The 20,208-nt window shown below is 39.1% G+C and overlaps 1 protein-coding gene across 1 annotated transcript; it reads right to left on the reverse strand.

The window, feature by feature from the left end:
• Positions 1 to 642: 642 nt before the first annotated feature.
• st8sia4 (ST8 alpha-N-acetyl-neuraminide alpha-2,8-sialyltransferase 4) lies at positions 643 to 19,361 on the reverse strand. The gene is made up of 5 exons (XM_073829705.1): positions 19,198 to 19,361; positions 15,371 to 15,499; positions 13,712 to 13,969; positions 9,995 to 10,288; positions 643 to 2,181 (listed from the first exon to the last, which is right to left on the reverse strand). Exons 1-5 carry the CDS (start codon positions 19,317 to 19,319, stop codon positions 1,899 to 1,901), a joined length of 1,086 nt encoding a protein of 361 aa, XP_073685806.1. The 5' UTR covers positions 19,320 to 19,361; the 3' UTR covers positions 643 to 1,898.
• Between the last annotated feature and the right edge of the window lie 847 nt (positions 19,362 to 20,208).

Consider the following 20,208-nt stretch of genomic DNA (forward strand, 5'->3'; position numbering starts at 1 on the left):
ATTTCTTTACGACTGAAGAAAGAAAGACATGAACATCTTGGATGACAAGGGAGTGAGTACATTATCTGTAAATATTTGTTCTGAAAGTGAACTACTCCTTTAACTAAAGTTCAACTGTATTGTGTAAGGGTATGAATACTTATGCAATGGAATCATTGAATGTTAAAATCTTTTTTTGTATTGCCATTATGGTCTATAGAGTGTAGACTGATGTGGGAAAAAAAGTGATTTAAAACAGTTTAGCATAACGCAGCACCATGACAAAATATGCAAAATATTTACTATATTCGATTTGTAAAACATGTAGTGGCCAAGTGTAAATATCCTCGAGTGATTTTCTTAGAATCTAATGTAGTCTGTTCATTTAAGTGCTTGTATTGCATGTAAATAGCCTATGCAACTAATTACGCTTGCCAAAATACAGACTTGCATTATGTTCTACCTCACAGATGCAGTTCTTGTACTATGTGTTTCATGATTACACCATTTCCTAGATAGATAGATAGATAGATAGATAGATAGATAGATAGATAGATAGATAGATAGATAGATAGATAGATAGATAGATAGATAGATAGATAGATAGATTTATGACATTTTTATGACTTACAGAGTCATACTTTTTACTGAACTGTTGTGAAAACAGGCTTTCATAAGTTTATTAGTTTTATATTAATATTCCAAAATAATGGAAATTTCATGTCATTTTACAGTGGTCCTTTGATCAAGATATCAGAAATGACAACACAATCATAAATTCAGGGAATGAAGTTGATTTTTGCTTTTGGCATTAAAAAAATGGAAACTGTCAAAAGTAATTATTACAGCAAAACAAATACTATACATTTTTAAACACACATTTAAAAAATGCATTTAACATCAGTTTGAAATACAAAACACATTATAATATAAATAATAGAATAAAACACTGAAGTAGAACTATGAATGAATACTCTAAGACACTACCTGTCTTCATTCAGAGAGCCCCAAAGCATGTACTCATCCAACAATTCTGCTAGTTATCTGCTCAGTTATCCATATTTAAGTCACTTTGACCAGTGACACACACACACACACACACACACACACACACACACACACACACACACACACACACACACACACACACACACACACACACACACACACACACACACACACACACAATGTAATGCCACATAAATAATGGAAGGCATTATTATATTCAAGTCATCAGTTTTAGGCATGCCTATGAATTCTGACATACAACAGTACATTTGATTAAAAAAGAAAAAAAAATTGATCTAAATGACTAGGATTATTTTAAATTACTTTGTATTGAGATTGATATTTTCACGGATGTGGTTCATTGACAACAAACCAGACGTGTCCTTTAATTCACATTAATAGAAAATCATAGTTCCTGTCAGTTAAAAAATTAATACAATGGGAGCAAACAAACTCAACAAGTTACCTATGCTATGACTGTAATCCACAGAAAATTTGTAAAACATATTTACACACATTATCTTTTTTTAACCTTTAAAGGAACCAGTAAAAAACCTGCTTTAGTGGCCGTTTGGACATTTGTCTAACCAAAAAATATTTTTTTTCTATATGCTAAAAAGCACAGAAGACAAACAACCTCTTAAACAAGGAGAGAAAAGTATCTTTGGCATTGTGTAAGACATTTCCAGACAAGATCACTTGCTAAGATTGTAACATCAAAGCACTAAACTGTTTCATTTATCGTCTGAAATCAGTACGTAAAACATTGCACTTTCTCTATAGTAAACGAATCAGAAGTGTCACAGGATGAACAGGTCAGAGTTTCCAGCTGAAGGCACACTCATTCTCCAAAGCTCGAAACACATTTTAGTTTGATTTCTCAGTCTTCATTTGAGTCTGTGAGCTGCATGTCAAGGATATGTGCATTTAGAGGTCGTCAGTTTGAGCGCACCCTTGCTGTGCAGTTTTTTCAGCGTTTTAAACTCCAGTGGCATGCGGTGAGGACCCGCACTGGAAAAATAGCGATATTTCAGTCCGTCATAGTAATGATATTTAACTGGATTTCCATTGCCGTCTCTGGGGAAAGGCCAGAAACCATACAAACGGATTTCGTCACAGAAGCGTGTAGCCATTGTGTACATTAACAGTCCAGTAGAGGGTCGCTTGATATTTATCTTATTTGTAAGCCAGTACCTAAGAAATAAACAGACATTTCAGTTATACTTTATAATAACATTATATGACTCATTAAGCATTAGTTAATAATCAATTAATCATTTATAAAGCATTATTCCCACATTAATTGACAGTAGTAAGCAGTTTATAAATGCAGCTATAAATGTTTTGTTCCTGATTTATAAGCTTATCTAAAATGTCTTAATTGTATTTTCATAATTTATTAATGATCAATTTATCATTTCTATATTAAGTATTATACTATTACTAGACAAGTTATTTATGAGTTGTCAGCGGTTCATAAGATCATTTAGAAAGTGTAACTAAATGATTAATAAACTTTAAATGTACATTTATACATATTATTTAGACATTAGTCAGTAAGTGCTTTATTAACACATATTTTTAATGTAATTCGTTATTAGTTCAGGTAGTTAGAAACCATTTAGTTGTTGTCAGTTATCTATTTTGTGAGCTCATCTGAAGTGATCAACATACATATATATATATATATACACAGTACAGACCAAAAGTTTGGATACACCTTCTAATTCAAATGAATAAGGTGTGTGTCACGACCACACACAAAGGGAGAAGGTGAGTATCTTTCAAGGTATTTATTAACAAACGTGCACAGTACAACACACGTGCAATCGGGTGAAATAAGGTCTCTGTGGTCAAATCTTCAAACAAACACAACAGGTGAGTTCAAGTTCATAAGGATCATAGCGTTAGCAATAGTCACTTCCCTTTAACACGATTAACGTGTATCACAGGAGAACATCAGAACAATCCACGAGGAGCACAGGAGAACATCGGAAGAATCCACGAGGAGCACAGGAGAGACAACAGGAGGGGGAGAAGATCCACAGAGAAACATCCATGCAACTTTGATACCAGCCGATGAGTGAGTGGCAGAGGTAGGTATATAAAGGGTGTGGTGATTGCCGGTGCAGGTGACGGTGATTAGTATTCTGGTGATGGTTCACGGGTGTGCTGTGGTGGTGATTGGCTGGTTGGTGGAGGATCGTGGTGATTGGGGCTGAGGGAACGTGCAGAGGGTGTGACATCACCCCCTCCTCCACGGGTGACTCCTGGCACCCAAGAACGGCGACGGGGACGACCACGACCTCTGGGAGCTGGGCGTTCGGGATGTTGGCGGTGGAATTCCTCGAGGAGAGTCGGGTCCAGGATGTCGTCACGGGGTATCCACGATCTCTCCTCGGGTCCGAACCCCTCCCAGTCCACTAGGTACTGGAGCTGGCCGTTCCGCCGCCGGGAGTCTAGGATTTCTTGGACTTGGTAGATGTTATCTCCAAGGATCTCTGGCGGGTCGGGAGGAGGAGGTGACTCCGACTCTGTGGAGGAAGGGAACAGGGGTTCAGTGTGGCGCTTGAGTAGGGAAACGTGAAACGAGGGGGCGATTCTGTAATGTGGAGGTAGGTTTAGACGGTAGGTGACAGGGTTGATCTGTGAGTGCACGGTGAAGGGCCCTATGTAGCGGGGACTCAGCTTCCTACTGGGCAGCCGGAGGCGTATGTCTCGAGTGGACAACCATACCTGGTCCCCGGGGAGGTAAACTGGGTTGGGTAACCTACGGCGGTTGGCATGTTCCGTATGCCTCCGTACTGCCCGCTGGAGATGGACGTGCGCTGAGTCCCACACCCTCTCGCTCTCTCGGAACCAGTGATCTACCGCGGGCACCTCGGAGGACTCTCCAGTCCATGGAAACAGAGCTGGTTGATAACCTAGAATGCATTGGAATGGGGTTAGACCAGTAGAGGTTTGACGGAGGGAATTTTGCGCATACTCAGCCCACGGTAGATACTGGCTCCAGGTGTTTTGATGTTGGGAACAGTACGTCCGAAGGTAGCGGGAGATTTCCTGTATTTTCCGTTCGGTCTGCCCGTTCGTTTGAGGGTGATATCCGGATGACAGGCTGACTGTGGTACCCAGAAGTTGGAAGAAGGCCCGCCAGACCCTGGAAATGAATTGGGGTCCCCGATCGGACACGATGTCTTCTGGGAGTCCGAAGTTCCGGAATACATTGTGGAATAGTGCCTCTGCGGTTTCTAGTGCTGTGGGGAGACCTTTGAGAGGTATTAATTTGCAAGCTTTCGAGAATCGATCGACTACCACTAAAATTGTGGTGTAACCCTGAGAGGGGGGCAGGTCTGTGGCGAAGTCAATGCCCAAGTGTGTCCAGGGTCGGCGGGGAATAGGTAACGGTTGTAATTTACCTTCGGGTAAGCGGCGTGGGGTTGTGTTGACGGCGCAGACCGAACATCCTTGGACGTACCGTTCCACTTCCCTGCTCATGTTGGGCCACCAATATTTCTGCTGGAGGAGCGAGAGGGTTCGCCTGCTGCCAGGATGTCCTGAGCCGGGGGACGTGTGCGTACTATCCAGCAGAAGGGGTCTGAGACGGCTTGGGACATAGACACGACCCGGGGGAAGCTCCGGTGGTGCAGGTTCCTCGAAGGTGGCGGCCCGTATATCTTCATCCAGCTGCCATAGTATGGGTGCGAGAAAGACAGATGGGGGTAGAATTGGATCAGGATCGTCAGAGGTAGGTTCAGGTGAGTGCATACGTGATAGGGCGTCTGCTTTGGTGTTTTTGTGGCCGGGTTGGTAAGTAATGTGGAAATTGAATCGGGCAAAGAATAATGACCAGCGAGCTTGGCGGGCATTTAGTCTCTTGGCGTTCTGAATGTACTGGAGGTTCTTGTGGTCGGTTATTACGGTGAAGGGGAACTGGGCTCCTTCCAACCAGTGCCGCCACTCTTCGAGGGCGAGCTTTATGGCCAGCAGTTCGCGGTCTCCAATTCCATAATTCTGCTCAGCTGGGGTAAGTTTTTTGGAATAGTACGCACACGGGTGGAGGGATCGGGGTTCATCAGACCACTGGGACAGCACGGCTCCTACGCCCACGTCCGCCGCATCTACCTCCACCACGAAGGGCCTTGAAGGGTCGGGGTGCTTGAGGATGGGAGCGGTGGTGAACATTAGTTTTAGACGGTCGAAGGCTTGCTGAGCCTCTGGAGTCCACTGTAGTACCCGGCGACCTCCCTTTAAGAGGGAAGTGAGTGGAGCCGATAGGAGGCTATAGTTCTTTATAAAGCGTCGGTAGAAGTTAGCGAAGCCTAAGAAACGCTGAAGCTCCTTCACCGTCCTGGGCTCCGCCCACTTGGCCACTGCGTCCACCTTGCCGGCTTCCATGTGAACTCCCTCCGCAGTGATCACGTATCCGAGAAAGGAGATGGTGGGCTGATGGAATTCACATTTTTCTAATTTTAGATAGAGTTGGTACTCACGGAGGCGTTGGAGAACCTGACGGACGTGGTCTTGATGTTCCTTTAGGTTACGTGAGTAAATGAGGATATCGTCAATGTAGATGATTACGAATCGATGGAGGTAGTCGCGGAAGATTTCGTTCATGAAATTCTGAAATACGGAAGGACTGTTAGCCAGGCCATAGGGCATCACCTGATATTCATAGTGACCGGTGGGGGTGATGAAGGCGGTCTTCCACTCATCTCCTTCTCGGATACGGATCAGGTTGTATGCACTGCGGAGGTCGAGTTTGGTGAAGACGCGGGCTTCCCGTAGTTCCTCCAAGGCAGCTGGCACTAGAGGAAGTGGATAGGCGAATTTCACCGTGGCGTCGTTGAGCACCCGGTAGTCAATGCAAGGTCTGAGCCCACCATCCTTCTTGGGGACGAAGAAGAAACTGGATGCTGCTGGGGACGTGGAAGGTCTGATGAACCCCTGTTGGAGAGCCTCCTGGATGTAATTCTCCATGGCTTCCTGCTCAGGACGTGAGAGGGGGTAGATCTTCCCGTGGGGTAGTTTGGCGCCTGGCAGCAGGTCGATACTACAGTCCCAGGGCCGGTGCGGTGGTAGTTGTGTGGCCCGTTCCTTGCTGAAGACATCGGTGAAAGACTGATAGACGGGGGGAATGGTGGTGGCGGATTGAGTGGCAGGGCTCTCTATGGTGGTGGCGTGCAGAGGGATAGGACGGTATGGAGACTTTGCATCTGACGAGGAAGGATGGTAGCCGTGGTCCTCACACGTTGCGCCCCACTCCAGGACCTCTCCTGTGCTCCAATCTATGCGGGGTTGGTGCTTAATGAGCCATGGTCTGCCCAGGATGACATCCACGTTGGCTCGCGGGAGTACTAGGAGGGTCAGATGTTCCCGGTGGTTGTGTTGGGAGACGAGGGTCACTTTTCTGGTCCGGCGAGATATCTTACCATCGCCCAATGGTGAGTTTTGGATTGTGGTTATGTGGTATGTGACCTCATTTTGAACGGTGGGAATTCGATGTTTAGCAATGAAGTGTGATGAAACAAAATTGCCAGCCGCTCCGGAATCCACGAGCACATAGATGGGGAGAGTACGAGAGTTTACTATTAGTTTAGCGGTAATATGGGGTAAGAGAGACATGGCCGGAGTAATAGATACGGTACTCACCATTGGACGAGGCGGGCGGACTGGACAGGCACTGATGAAGTGAGAGGCTTCTCCACAATATAGGCACAGATGATTATTAATTCGTCGTTTCCTCTCCGCAGGATCCAGGCGATAGGAGTCAGTAATCATAGGCTCCTCCGCGTCTCGTTGGGGTGACGGTGTTCGGAGTGGAGGGAAGCTGGGTACAGACTTTGTAGAAGGACACGCTGAGAGATGTTGAGAAATGCCTACTGCCTTCTTAATAAAGGTTTCCAGCGGTACGTTGTCATCGTAAATAACCATATGCTTGCGGATCTGGGGTTTAAGCCCCTTACGGTAGGCTGCTAGGAGAGCTACTTGGTTCCAACCACTGGTGGCCGCTAGGGAGCGGAAGCGCAGGGTGTATTCATGGATATTGGACGCACCTTGATTCAGAGTGATCAGCTCGTCGTGCACCGAAAGGGGAGTGAGCGCAGCTCCAAACACGTCCTTGAAGTGGGCAACGAAAGCATTATAGGAGATTAAAGCGTCGCTCCGTGAATTCCAGAGTGCGTCTGCCCATTGGAGTGCCTGTCCAGTGAGGAGGGAAATCATAAAAGATATTTTAGAAATTTCGTTAGGAAACTGGTGTGCGTTGGCTTCAATATAGAGGGAACTTTGCAGGAGGAAACCATTGCAACCACCCGGGTCTCCGGAATAACTCATGGGGCGAGAGAGGGGCGTGTTGGAAATCGTCGTTGGAGCAGCAGGTAGAGATTGACGAAGGACGTTTACCATATCCGCAAATGGATCGGGGGTGTCTTCGGTGATAGCGGCACTCGCCTCCATGAGTGAAGCGGTGAGTTAATATTTTATGGGCTGGTATCCTGTCACGACCACACACAAAGGGAGAAGGTGAGTATCTTTCAAGGTATTTATTAACAAACGTGCACAGTACAACACACGTGCAATCGGGTGAAATAAGGTCTCTGTGGTCAAATCTTCAAACAAACACAACAGGTGAGTTCAAGTTCATAAGGATCATAGCGTTAGCAATAGTCACTTCCCTTTAACACGATTAACGTGTATCACAGGAGAACATCAGAACAATCCACGAGGAGCACAGGAGAACATCGGAAGAATCCACGAGGAGCACAGGAGAGACAACAGGAGGGGGAGAAGATCCACAGAGAAACATCCATGCAACTTTGATACCAGCCGATGAGTGAGTGGCAGAGGTAGGTATATAAAGGGTGTGGTGATTGCCGGTGCAGGTGACGGTGATTAGTATTCTGGTGATGGTTCACGGGTGTGCTGTGGTGGTGATTGGCTGGTTGGTGGAGGATCGTGGTGATTGGGGCTGAGGGAACGTGCAGAGGGTGTGACAGTGTGTCCAAACTTTTGGTCTGTACTGTATATTTTTCTGTTTATTAAAGTTTTTACTCTACATTTGTGCAGTTTTCAGTGGGTTAGTGATATTTTTTAAATATATATAAATTAATAAATAAATATTTTTTAAATCGGTTTTTATACAAAAATGCTTTTTTATGTAAAATTCACTTTATAAAAGACCCACATTTCCAACTTTGATTCATGGGGATCAGTGATGCGCGGGTCAATGTATAAACAACCCGAACCCGACCGACATTTTCAACTAACCCGCCCGCAACTTGGACCACAAAAAAAAAAAGTAAAAATTGTCCCCGACCCGCTTCCTGACCCGCATGATTAATATTTGCGACTGACAGCAGCGATTATATGCGGCTATGCGTTGAAGATGCGTTCACTGTCAAACATCATTCGGTATTAATTAGGTATTTTGTCAAAAGAAATGTTCTTGATTACAAGAAAAATACAGATTGTTCATGTTGTGATTTATTTTGTCTTTCCTTTATACAGATTTAAATAGTTTTGTTTTCGAAGTACTCTAAATGATGTCAGTGATTCTCTGATGTTAAATATGATCAAGAATTATTTTATTTTGATCTACAGTGTAATAAAAGTTAAGAAAAAGATTAGCCTATAGCCCTAAATATATATAGACTACAAGCTAATTCCTTTCTTCTTAGCATTTAACTTCTTCTAAAAAATTATCAAGAATATTAAATCAACTTAATAGGCTAGGTTAACGACTTTTCTTATACAAACATAACGAATGCACTTCAAAACTAAGTTTTCATATAAAAATTCAGGAATCACGAATATGACAAAATAATATTATTTTATATATATATTAATTGTATAGCTATAATAGTTGTATCAAATGAATAAGGAAATTATAGATGCCTTGAATTTATTAAGTAATGTTTAATTTCGTTTGTTTCGCTCTCTGGAAATGTAAAGAAAAAATACAGTTTTACTTGGAATTCGTTTTTAATCCCTGGTTTTAAACAAGCATATACATGAGATCATTTATATATTATTACTTGAATAAACATTTAAAATAGTGCTAGAAATTTTATAATTAAGGAAATTAAACAGACCTAGGCATTTGAAAAGACATAGTGAAATGTTTCTAATAATTCCAAAAAGAAAGAGAAGCATTGGACATAATCAAAATATTCAAGACATGTATTAGGAATGCCATTTTCTTAACAATTAAGATGCTGCATGTGTTTATCCAGTCTAATCGAAGTGTGCGTCTCTTCCCCGACTTTCCCAACAAAAATCCCACCCCCTCTCAGAAAATACATAAAGCTGACATTACTGAGCTATATGCGTTTAAAAGTAGCCTATTAAAATGGTACAATGGCATTGCTCAGTTCAACGTGTTGGGAAATCGGGCATTTTGTCCCGCGTCAGCTCAACATTCAGAAGGTAAATATTCAGCCAATAAAGTGTTGGTCTATGTATTTCATAAAAAAATGTGTCTAGTACTATATAAATTACAAAGGTTTAATTGGCATCTTTATTTCAAACGACCTGACCGACCGCGACCCGAATATCATTAAAAATATTTTTGGATGACTCGTAATCCGCGGGTAACCGCAGGCACCCGCTCATTTTGGATCAACCCACGCATCACTGATGGGCATAACATGGATAATTTCACATGGTTTAGTGTAAGATTTTTGCCCATCTTTTGGAAAATCCAGTTTTAAAAGTAAAAAAATATATATTTTACCAGTAGGTGGCTGCAGAGCTCCACTATTTGCTATTTGCTATTTGACCACCTAAAAGATATTTTTTCACAAGTTTTTTCAGTTGAATTCATTTCTACAGTACAGACCAAAAGTTTGGACACACCTGAATGAGAAGGTGTGTCCAAACTTTTGGTCTGACATCACTTTTAGAATGTCCATTCATTTTAAATTTGACTTCATTACATTTAAATTTGAATTTAAACTTTTCTGTTACTCAGTTCAAACCGAATGCTGGAATATGAAATGTTATAACTCACCCTCGTACAGCGTGGATCAGACGGAGTGAAGGATACGCTGTTCGCACTTTGATTTTGTGTTTAAGAATGAGATCGTTCACAATATCCACGTGCCTCTCTCCACCCTTCACCATGAAGGCAGGGATCCAGAGAACGCTGTTGTTTAGCTGCTGTAAACGCCGGATGAAACTCTCCTGCTGTCTTTCGTCCCGCAGACCCCCATAGACCCGCGGGATCACAGAGGGGTTCATTGTGGTGAAGTCTGACCTTAAACCCACATCTTCTGCAAAATCCTCCAGTGGAGCGAGGTTACATCTGCTCCAGAATGAAAGAACAGGCAAACGTCAGAGACAGGGGTCTTCAAAAATATGTGGAAAATAAGACAAATTGCAGTTTATTTAAAGAACAAACTAAAAATAAAGCTTTTTCAAAACACAGATGTTTTGAGATGGCTACTGGGTACCATAGAACTACCATAAAAATGCCATTCAACCATGTGAAACATAATGTAGGGTATTAATTCAGAAGTAAACACTTACTTAAAGTAGTAATACTAAGTTCTTAATATAAAGCCATAGTTTGACTACAGTTGAGGTCAAAAGTTTACATCCCCCTTTTCAGAATCTGCATGTTAATTAGTTTACAAAAATAAGAGGGATCATACAAACTGCATGTTATTGTTTATTTAGTACTGACCTGAATGAGATATTTCACATAAAAGATGTTTACATATAGTCCACAAGAGAAAATAATAGTTGAAATTATAAAAATGGCCCTGTTCAAAAGATTGATTCTTAATACTGTGTTGTTACCTAAGTGATCCACAGCTGTGTTTCTTTGTTTAGTGATAGTTGCTCATGAGTCCCTTGTTTGTCCTGAACACTTAAACTGCCTGCTTTTTTTTTTTTTTTTTTCAGAAAAATCCTTCAGGTCCCACAAATTCTTTGGTTTTCCAGCATTTTTGTGTATTTGAACCCTTTCCAACAATGACTGTATAATTTTGAGATCCATCTTTTCACACTGAGGAAACTGAGGGACTCATATGCAACATATACTCATATGCAATACTCATATACTCATATGCAACTATTACAGAAGTTCAAATGCTCACTGATGATCCAGAAACACAATGCATTAAGAGCATTGGAAGATCAGGGTACTCTAAATTTAACTTATTTTGTCTTCTGAAAAACATGTAACTATCTTTTGTAGCCTCTGAAGGGCAGCACTAAATAAAAAAAATGACATTTAGGCAAAATAAGAAAAATATATACAGTACATCTTCATTTTGTTCAAAAGTTTTCACCCCCGGCTCTTAATCCATGTTTTTTCCTTCTGGAGCATCAGTGAGTGTTTGAACCTTCTGTAGTAGTTGCATATGAGTCCCTCAGTTGTCCTTAGTGTGAAAAGATGGATCTCAAAATCATACAGTCATTGTTGGAAAGGGTTCAAATACATTAAAACGTGAAAAACCAAAGAATGTGTGGGACCTGAAGGATTTTTCTGAAGAACAGCAGGCAGTTTAACTGTTCAGGACAAACAAGGGACTCATGAACAACTATCACTAAACAAACAAACCTGTGGATCATTTAGGTAACAAGTATTAAAGGTCTCATATTGTCAAAACTGAAATTTCCTGGCTTTTTTATGATAACTGAGGTCTAGGGGCTATGTCACTACCATATAAGTTTCAAAACAGTCAATCCACAGTAAAATGCACACAGCCTGCTTAAAGTAGTTGTTCATTTTCACGAGCCGCTGTGACTTCCATAAAAATGTGACGTCCGATCTACTCAGTCAGCACCTTCAGTCACCACCCCGAGCACGAGCCACTGTCCAACCCTTCTTTTACAAAACCCCTAGACAACATAGTGTCCATGCCATTGCTGAACAACAACACGGAAACAAATCGAGAAAAGCTGTTCAGTCTATTAATGTCAGGAAACTACATCATTGCACAGGCTTCTGAACAACATTAATATAAGAGACCAGAGGCACGTCAACTTCAGCCTCTTTCACACAGCTATTCCGGAAAATACACAGATAATGTGTCTTGTGATTTGTTCCGGAATTGTTTGATTTGGTTCATTCACACAGTGATTTTCCAAAATATGTGCATGCTTTACACATAACCCATAAAGATCCCGTAAAGACATGTGGCATTTGGATGTGAGGTTTAATGCGACACATACGTTTCACTAAACTGGCGAACAAACTGATAGTGAGGAGCTCTCTGATCGCTGCTTAATTCCACTTACACATATTTTTTCATTGTGAAGAGTTGCTCAATAATGTGCATCATCACTACAACACTGCCTTTATGGCATTAGGTTCTGGCTTTTGTTCACACAGTGCTCATCCCCGTAAATTTCCGGAATCAGCCCGCAGTGTGAAAGGGGCTTTTCTAAAGCAACAGTTACATAGCTTACTGCATTCGGTGTTTGAAAAAAAAATGTGCTATTCTGAAACATCCTGTTGAGTATCACCAAGCCACAGCAGGCTAGGCTACAGCATACATGACCGTAGTCACTTGTGATTGGCCTGGCCGTGCGTCACTCAGAAAACAACAGGCCAATGAGAAGAGAGGCTCATGAATATTAATTAGACGGGCCAAAATCGACCTGTTCTTGACAGAGCTCCTAGAAAAAGAGCTGTAAAATATGTTGAGATGGATTTTGGCACTTATACCGCATATACATATTGTTATGGACATCAACAACGAAAATAAACCTCCAGAACTGTGTACAATATGTGATCTTTAAGAATCAAGGGGATGTAAACTTTTGAACTGGGTCATTTTTATTAAATTCAACTATTATTTTCTCTTGTGAACTCTATGTAAATGTCCTTTATGTGAAATATCGTATTTAGGTCAGTACTAAATAAACAATAACATGCATTTTGTATTATCCCTCTTATTTTGGTAAAACAACTAACATTTTGCAAATAATTAAAAAAAATGCTATTTCTTAACATAAAACAAACAGTAACTGCAATTAAATGAAATCAAATAAAATATAAAAAATATATTTTAGCATTTTATTTCAGCTAGGCAATTCATTTTCTAGTACTAAAACAGCTTAAAAAATTTACTAATAGTAAATAGTACTAAAAAATTATAAAACTCAACAAAATTATTAACACTTTTTTTAAATTATTAAGATAAAATCCAATTTTGAGTATTACAAACTATTATAGTATATCAATGAAACCAAAATAACACTGATTTGGAAAGACATGATGAGAAGAACTTTCATTTGGGGGTGAAAACTGTGAAAATATTGCAGTACTGCAGAATGTACAAGTCATGTGAAGGTCTCTATGTGGTTGACTGAAGGCTGAGATTGGGTACCACTATTGTATTCTGGCCCAGCTGAGGGCTGGTGATTAGTTACTATTTGGCTGAGATTTGGGCCAGTTATGGCTCATGTGTGGCTCATGTCTGTAGACCAGGTTTGGGCCACACAAGGGCCGCAATTTTTTGCTGCATTTGGGCCGAGTGTAACTGCTTGCTTGGCCCAGAGCTAAACCAGACTTCAGCTGCTATGTACTAAATTACATGAGCTTTTGTTCCTGGTTCAGGTTTCCAAAAATGGGATCAAATAGCATTCAAGCCAAATTACCGATGGGAAAACACTGATACAGTGAGGAATAAATGAGCATTTAGACCTTGTTAGACCGTATGCCTTGCCATAAGACGGTAATGATTAGATCACTGCAAAGAAGTAAATACATTACCGTATAACGAATCCATGGCTGTCTATCTCCTTCCCACATCCGCTGTTTAGGAGAATGCCTGAGTTTCCCACCACAGCACATGTCTTGAAAGTCTTGTTCTTTAATGGAGAGACTTCGGGAAGTAAACTGTGTAAAGTCTGAGAAACATTGAATGTCCTGCGTCGGTCCAGAACGTAGTGGACGGTATCACCTGGTTTGAAACTGCTCTTGACAACAGACACGTCTCTCTCCGCATCCAAGAAGCGAAGTACGTCCTTCCTTTCCACGTGTGGAAGCAAATAAAGAGAAAAGATTACTCATACCAGCGTGCAAAACATGCTCTAAAAATGACCCAAGATGTCATGCTCATAGGACTGTTGAGCAATATCATCCCTCTCAAATCTATGCTTTATGTACAGTGAGGAAAAAATCTATTTGATCCCCTACTGATTTTGAATGTTTGCCCACTGACAAAGAAATGATCAGTCTATAATTTTAAACAGTGCGAGACAGAATAACAACAAAAAATTCCATAAAAACAAAAAAAAAATCAAAAAAGTAATCAATTGATTTGCATTTTAATGAGTGAAATAAGTATTGACCCCTTCGCAAAACATGACTTAGTACTTGGTGGCAAAACCCTTGTTGGCAATCACAGAGGTCAGATGTTTCTTGTAGTTGTCCACCAGGTTTGCACACATCTCAGGAGGGATTTTGTCACACTGCTCTTTGAAAATCCTCTTCAAGTCATTAAGGTTTCATTGCTGACGTTTGGCAACTCGAACCTTCAGCTCCCTCCACAGATTTTCTACGGGATTAAGGTCTGGAGACTGGCTAGGCTACTCCAGGACCTTCATGTGCTTCTTCTTGAGCCACTCCTTTGTTGCCTTAGCCATTTTGGGTAATTTTAATGCTGGAACCATCCACAACCCATTTTTAATGGTTCTCACCCAAGATTTGACGGTACATGGCCCTGTCCATCGTCCCTTTAATGTGGTGCAGTTGTCCCATCTCCTTAGTAGAAAAACCTAAAGCATAATGTTTCCACCTCCATGTTTGATGGTGGAGATGGTGTTCTTGGCGTCATAGGCAGCATTCCTCCTCCTCCAAACATGGCGAGTTAAGTTAATGCCAAAGAGCTGGATTTTGGTCATTTTGTGATATTTTGTGTTTCTTCCATTTGTGAATAATATACCAATGGTTGTCACCTTCTCACCAAGCTGCTTGGGGATGGTCTTGTAACCCATTCCAGCCTTGTGTAGGTCTACAATCGTGTCCCTGACATCCTTGCACAGCTCTTTGGTCTTGGCCATGGTGGAGAGTTTGGAATCTGATTGATTGATTGATTGCTTCTGTGGACAGGTGTCTTTTATACAGGTAACAAGATGAGATTAGGAGCACTCCCTTTAAGAGAGCACTCTTCATTCCAGCTCGTGACCTGTAAAAAATACACCTGGGAGCCAGAAATCTTGCTGATTAATATGGGATCAAATACTTATTTCAGTCATTAAAATGCAAATGTTGTTATTCTGTCTCTCACTGTTCAAATAAACCCCCCAGTAAAATTGCATACTGATCATTTCTTTGTCAGTGGGCAAACATACAAAATCAGCATGGGTTCAAATAATTTCTTTCCTCACTGTACATATTAGTACATAAAATACAGTGCAGCTTACTCACCTTATGATGGTCACAAGAGTGGTATTAACCTTCCATCCCACTCCCATGTCACTCAGATCACTTAAACTAAAGCCGAAAAATTTCTCAGAGCCGTTGACCATCAGTCTAGTGGAACTCAGCTCAGACTTCCTGTTCAAAAATGGAAAGTGACATTGTAATTATATGCAACATACTTTTATTGGGTTTAATATTGTGTTTATGTAGGCAAACACACACACACACACACAAATCATACAGCGTAAAGTACTGGCATCCATCATGGTATCAGTGGCCCATATTGTTGGTATGATAGGGTCTTTCATACTTTGGTTAAAATTCCTCAATGGTCAATTAAAACAACACCCTTTTTACCTTGTCAAAAACAGCTCTGTTCACAGCGACCCATTTCGGTGCATGACTCTTTAAATGCTAATGAGCTATTTTTCACCCTGCCTCCTCTTCCATTTTTTTGTGTATTTAGTGACGCATTACCATCAAAAACAAAACTAATCCGCTGCATCCTCAGTGACTGGAGGATGCTCAAGCGTGCAGACAGCATACAACAATTAGCTGAGGGTGGAAATATGCTAAAATAGGGCAGTCTGTCAGCAGTCATGGGCGTGGCTTGAGCAATATGACCTCATACTGTTAGGAAAATCAAAACGGCTTGATAATTTGATAATAACGGTTTAGGTTTTTTGGTTGATTAAAAAAAGGAATGAATGGATTTTTATCATTGTAGTTGTGTTCACACCTTGCTAAGACACATTTATATGCATACACCATGTAAAAGTGAATTTTGCATCCAATGTCTCTTTTAAGAAGTAAAGTAATTCAAACAAACCTCTTTCCAAAGACCTTGGCATTTGTCACAGACCTTATTTTGAAGCATTTGTGGACTCTTATTTAGTATTTTATATCTGTCTTCTCTTTTTTCTTCTTCTTTTTTTGGCTTGGTTTTCTTATTGATTGCTCGGTTATCGATTGTGCATATCGGTGTTATTTTAGTATAATTAATAATAAAATATTGTTAATAGGGTTGTCACTAACAATTATTTTGCTAATCGAGACGATTATTCTGGCAATTAATCGAGTAACTGGAAAATTATATATTTTTTGTGGTAATAAAAAAAGCCTTTGAAATTACTCAAAATACATATAAAATAGCAATGAGGCAATACAAATTTGTTCAAATAAAATATCAAAAGCAAGTAATCATATGGTTTTCTTGCACAGTCTAACCCTTGTTTAATATTACCTAAACAACATTTAATTAAAATGTCCACTTAATCTTTAATATTAATTATACAGCCACTGTAATTTCTTGAACAGATGGACGTCAAACTAAACAATTAGCATCTTGAGAAAGATAATGATGCATTCTGTGTTTACGTAGGTTTATAAATGATTTACAAAACCTTACAAATCTGATGAAATAACACACATTGCGTTCCCAGATGAACATTATAATAAAACCAAATTCACAACAATATGAAAAGATGGAGAGTTTGAGACGCTCCACACATGTAAATGATAACAGTTTGTGTGGGGCAGCATTTACTGTGAATGAAGCCACTCTGACACAAACGTAACCTACACGCATGTATAAATAATTAAAGCGCATATATTTATTTAATTGAATCATAAAATTTGTGAATTCACAGCTTTATTATGATGTTTAAATAGGTTATAGAATATTTTAAGTTTTATTAACTTTTGCCTCAATCACTTTTAATTTTCTGCTTATTAATAGTTTTTAAGGTAGTTGTTGAGTTTAGGTATGAAGTGAATTAAGGGTTTGAAAATATGGTTGTGCAGAAAGAGGCATTAATATGTGCTTTATAAACCCTAATAAACACCCAATATGCTAGTAAAAAGCATGCTAGTTAATAGTTTTGTTTTAATTTTAGTTTTTAGTTATTTTAGTAGACTACTTCACCAAAATGAATTATTATTAATTTATAATTATTTTATAATTTATAATTATTCATTTGATATTAATAATACAAGTAATGAAAATGTTTTTTATATTATTTGGTTTTAGTTTCAGTTAAAGATAATAACTCAGTTTTGTGTTCTCATTGTTTTATTGTGTTTCAGTTGTCTTTTGTCCAATCGTGTTTTGCTTTGTCTGTGTTTTTGTAAGAGGCTGTGGTATATTCTCTGGATTCCTGTGTTCCAGTTTTGTTTTGTTAATATTTTGTTTCTTGTATATGTAACCTTTTTTTTTCTTTGAGGGACAAGTTTGGAAATGAGCAAACTTTCTTTGCAAGGTGTCAAAAGATTTATATCACATGAAATCAAATCGAAACCTAGAGAAGACTCAAGTTCAGAAGCAGTTGACATTTACTGTGAGTTTTTTTCCACTTCTGTTTTTTTTTTTCATATCATGCGCAACGAGTGCAAGAGACTAAAGGAAACCACATCTGATGAGCAAAAACTGTCTGCTGTCCTCTCACTTACCCAGAAACACACACTCTTGCACACACACAGACGTCAGAAGCAAAACACAAAGTCACCTCTATACTGAAATGTCTGTGTTGTATCACAAGTTCTTTCTTTTTTGGCACCAAAATATAATAAAAACTCATCTGTGGTGGAAAAACTACAATTGCCCAATGCTATGTGCGTGAATTCTAAAGCAAAGCAAATTATGAGCAAGTATGAACTTGACCACATTTTTTTTTTCAGTTCCTGGAACAAAACAAGTGCAAGTCTGTCAGTGAATCATCTAAATTAACCTTGCATTTTGCATTTTAAAATGTAAAAAATTCAGATACAAATAACACAAAAATCCATTTCAAAAGCTCTGGGAAGTTGCAACTGCTCTTGACAAACACTGACGCAAACATTTGACATTTGAGAAGTGCATAAAGAAAAAGAAAAAAAAAGTGAAAAAATGCATGTACGTTTAGGTTTTTTATACATTTTAGTTTAGTTTTAAAAATGAATTATTAAAGAAATAATACATTTTAAATGAAAATAATTGAGTATAACCTGAATGTAATGTTTTTTGACACTTAATTACATGTTATTGAAATTAGTTAGAAATTCTTAGAACATACACTGTAAAAAGTTTTCACCAGTTTCAACTTAAAAACTTAAGTTTAGCATCTGTCATAAGATTTAAGTTAAATCAACTTAAGTCATTTAAACTCACAAGTTATATCAACTCATTTTTTGTAATAAGTTAAAATGACTTGTAGTTTTAAGCTGATTTAACTTAAAAACTTAAGGCAGCTGCTGAACTTAGGTTTTTAAGTTGAATGGTGAAAAGTTTTTAGTGTAAGAGTGCTTTTTGGATCTATTTAAGTAGAATTTTTATAGAGTATGTTCATAAATTTTATAAACACATGGTGGAAATGTAACCTACAAGCATATATGGTAACTAAAATATGTTATTTTCTACTGAAACTTGTTTGTCATGTTATGTTCAATATAATAACAAAACATAGTTAAGAAGTCTCTCTTAAGTTCATTAATATTGTATTATCTGTCAATACAGAGTATACTTACAAGTACTTAAAATATACATTTTTACAAAGTACACAACAAGTGCACATTCAATTAATTCCACTTCTTTTTCACAAGAGGGTGTAAGAATAAAATGGCCATTTCGACTCAAACAAAGGACAGTGTGAATCGATCTTAATTGAATTGAGATGGAACAGCTGGGCACATGAACTATAGTTTACAATAAGACGTTAATAATAAAAACCGATACATTTATGAGCATAAATGAATGCATTGTTTAAAAAGATGCATATACAAGCTGCATCTTAAACATATTTAGATGCTTATAACATGAGGAGCGGTAATTCACTCTTTAACAGCAGAACAGTCCTTACCCTGTCAATCCAGTCTTCTGATGCACTTCATTTTTGCCAATTTCTGTCGTCTTATAGAATATCAGGAGGATGCTTATAGTGCAGATAGTCCACCGTTTCCGTGTAAGCCTCATTTCACACATGAATCTTGCGAAGGTGTGTGGAGATGAGAAGAAAGCGTGCTCGCCAGTAGCGCACATTACCCATCTCAACGCAACAAGAGAGAGAGACGCCTCTCTCTCTCTCTCTCTCTCTCTCTCTCTCTCTCTCTCTCTCTCTCTCACTCACTCACTGTGAGTAACGCGTAACAGGAGCCAGTAATGTCATTTACATGCTAATAATCTTTCAAATCAAATCAGTCGCTATGAAGCAGGAGAAGCAGGACATTTCTTTTTATAAATATAATGTTGTCCACACAGAGTCCGTCATGACACACTCTCAGAAAAAAAGGTACAGAAGCTGTCACTGGGGCGGTACCTTTTTAAAAGGAACACTTTTGTGCCTTCTTACTTAATTTTTTTTGTCTTGTTTCCAGCCAAAATATCCAAAAATGTAAGATTCTAAGATTTTAGACGAGTAAAATTTATTTTCTTGTTTTCAGAAATAAAACAAGTCAAAATTAAGTGAGTTTTTGCTTAGAACAAGCAAAAAAAAAAAAAACTTATTTCAAACTTTTTTATTGCGAACATGTACATAAGACAGGGAACAATATAAGGCACAACCACCATAAATACTATATTAGTCAACATAAATATTATACATCCAACAACATAACAAGAATAAGGAAAAAGAAAAGAAAAACACACAAAGAGCAAGAATCAATAAAAAGAACAATCAAATAAAGTATATTAAATGGGTCATCAGATGCCCATTTTCCACAAGTTCATATGAATCTTTAGGGTCTTAATGAAAAGTCTGTAATATACTTTGGTTAAAAATTCTCAATAGTAGTGTAAAAAAACACCCTTTTACCTTTTTTACCAAAAAATAATCTGGTACAAATCAATACATGGTTCCTTTAAATACAAACGA

Source organism: Garra rufa, chromosome 23 (assembly GCF_049309525.1).
Source record: "Garra rufa chromosome 23, GarRuf1.0, whole genome shotgun sequence".
Taxonomy (NCBI): domain Eukaryota; kingdom Metazoa; phylum Chordata; class Actinopteri; order Cypriniformes; family Cyprinidae; genus Garra; species Garra rufa.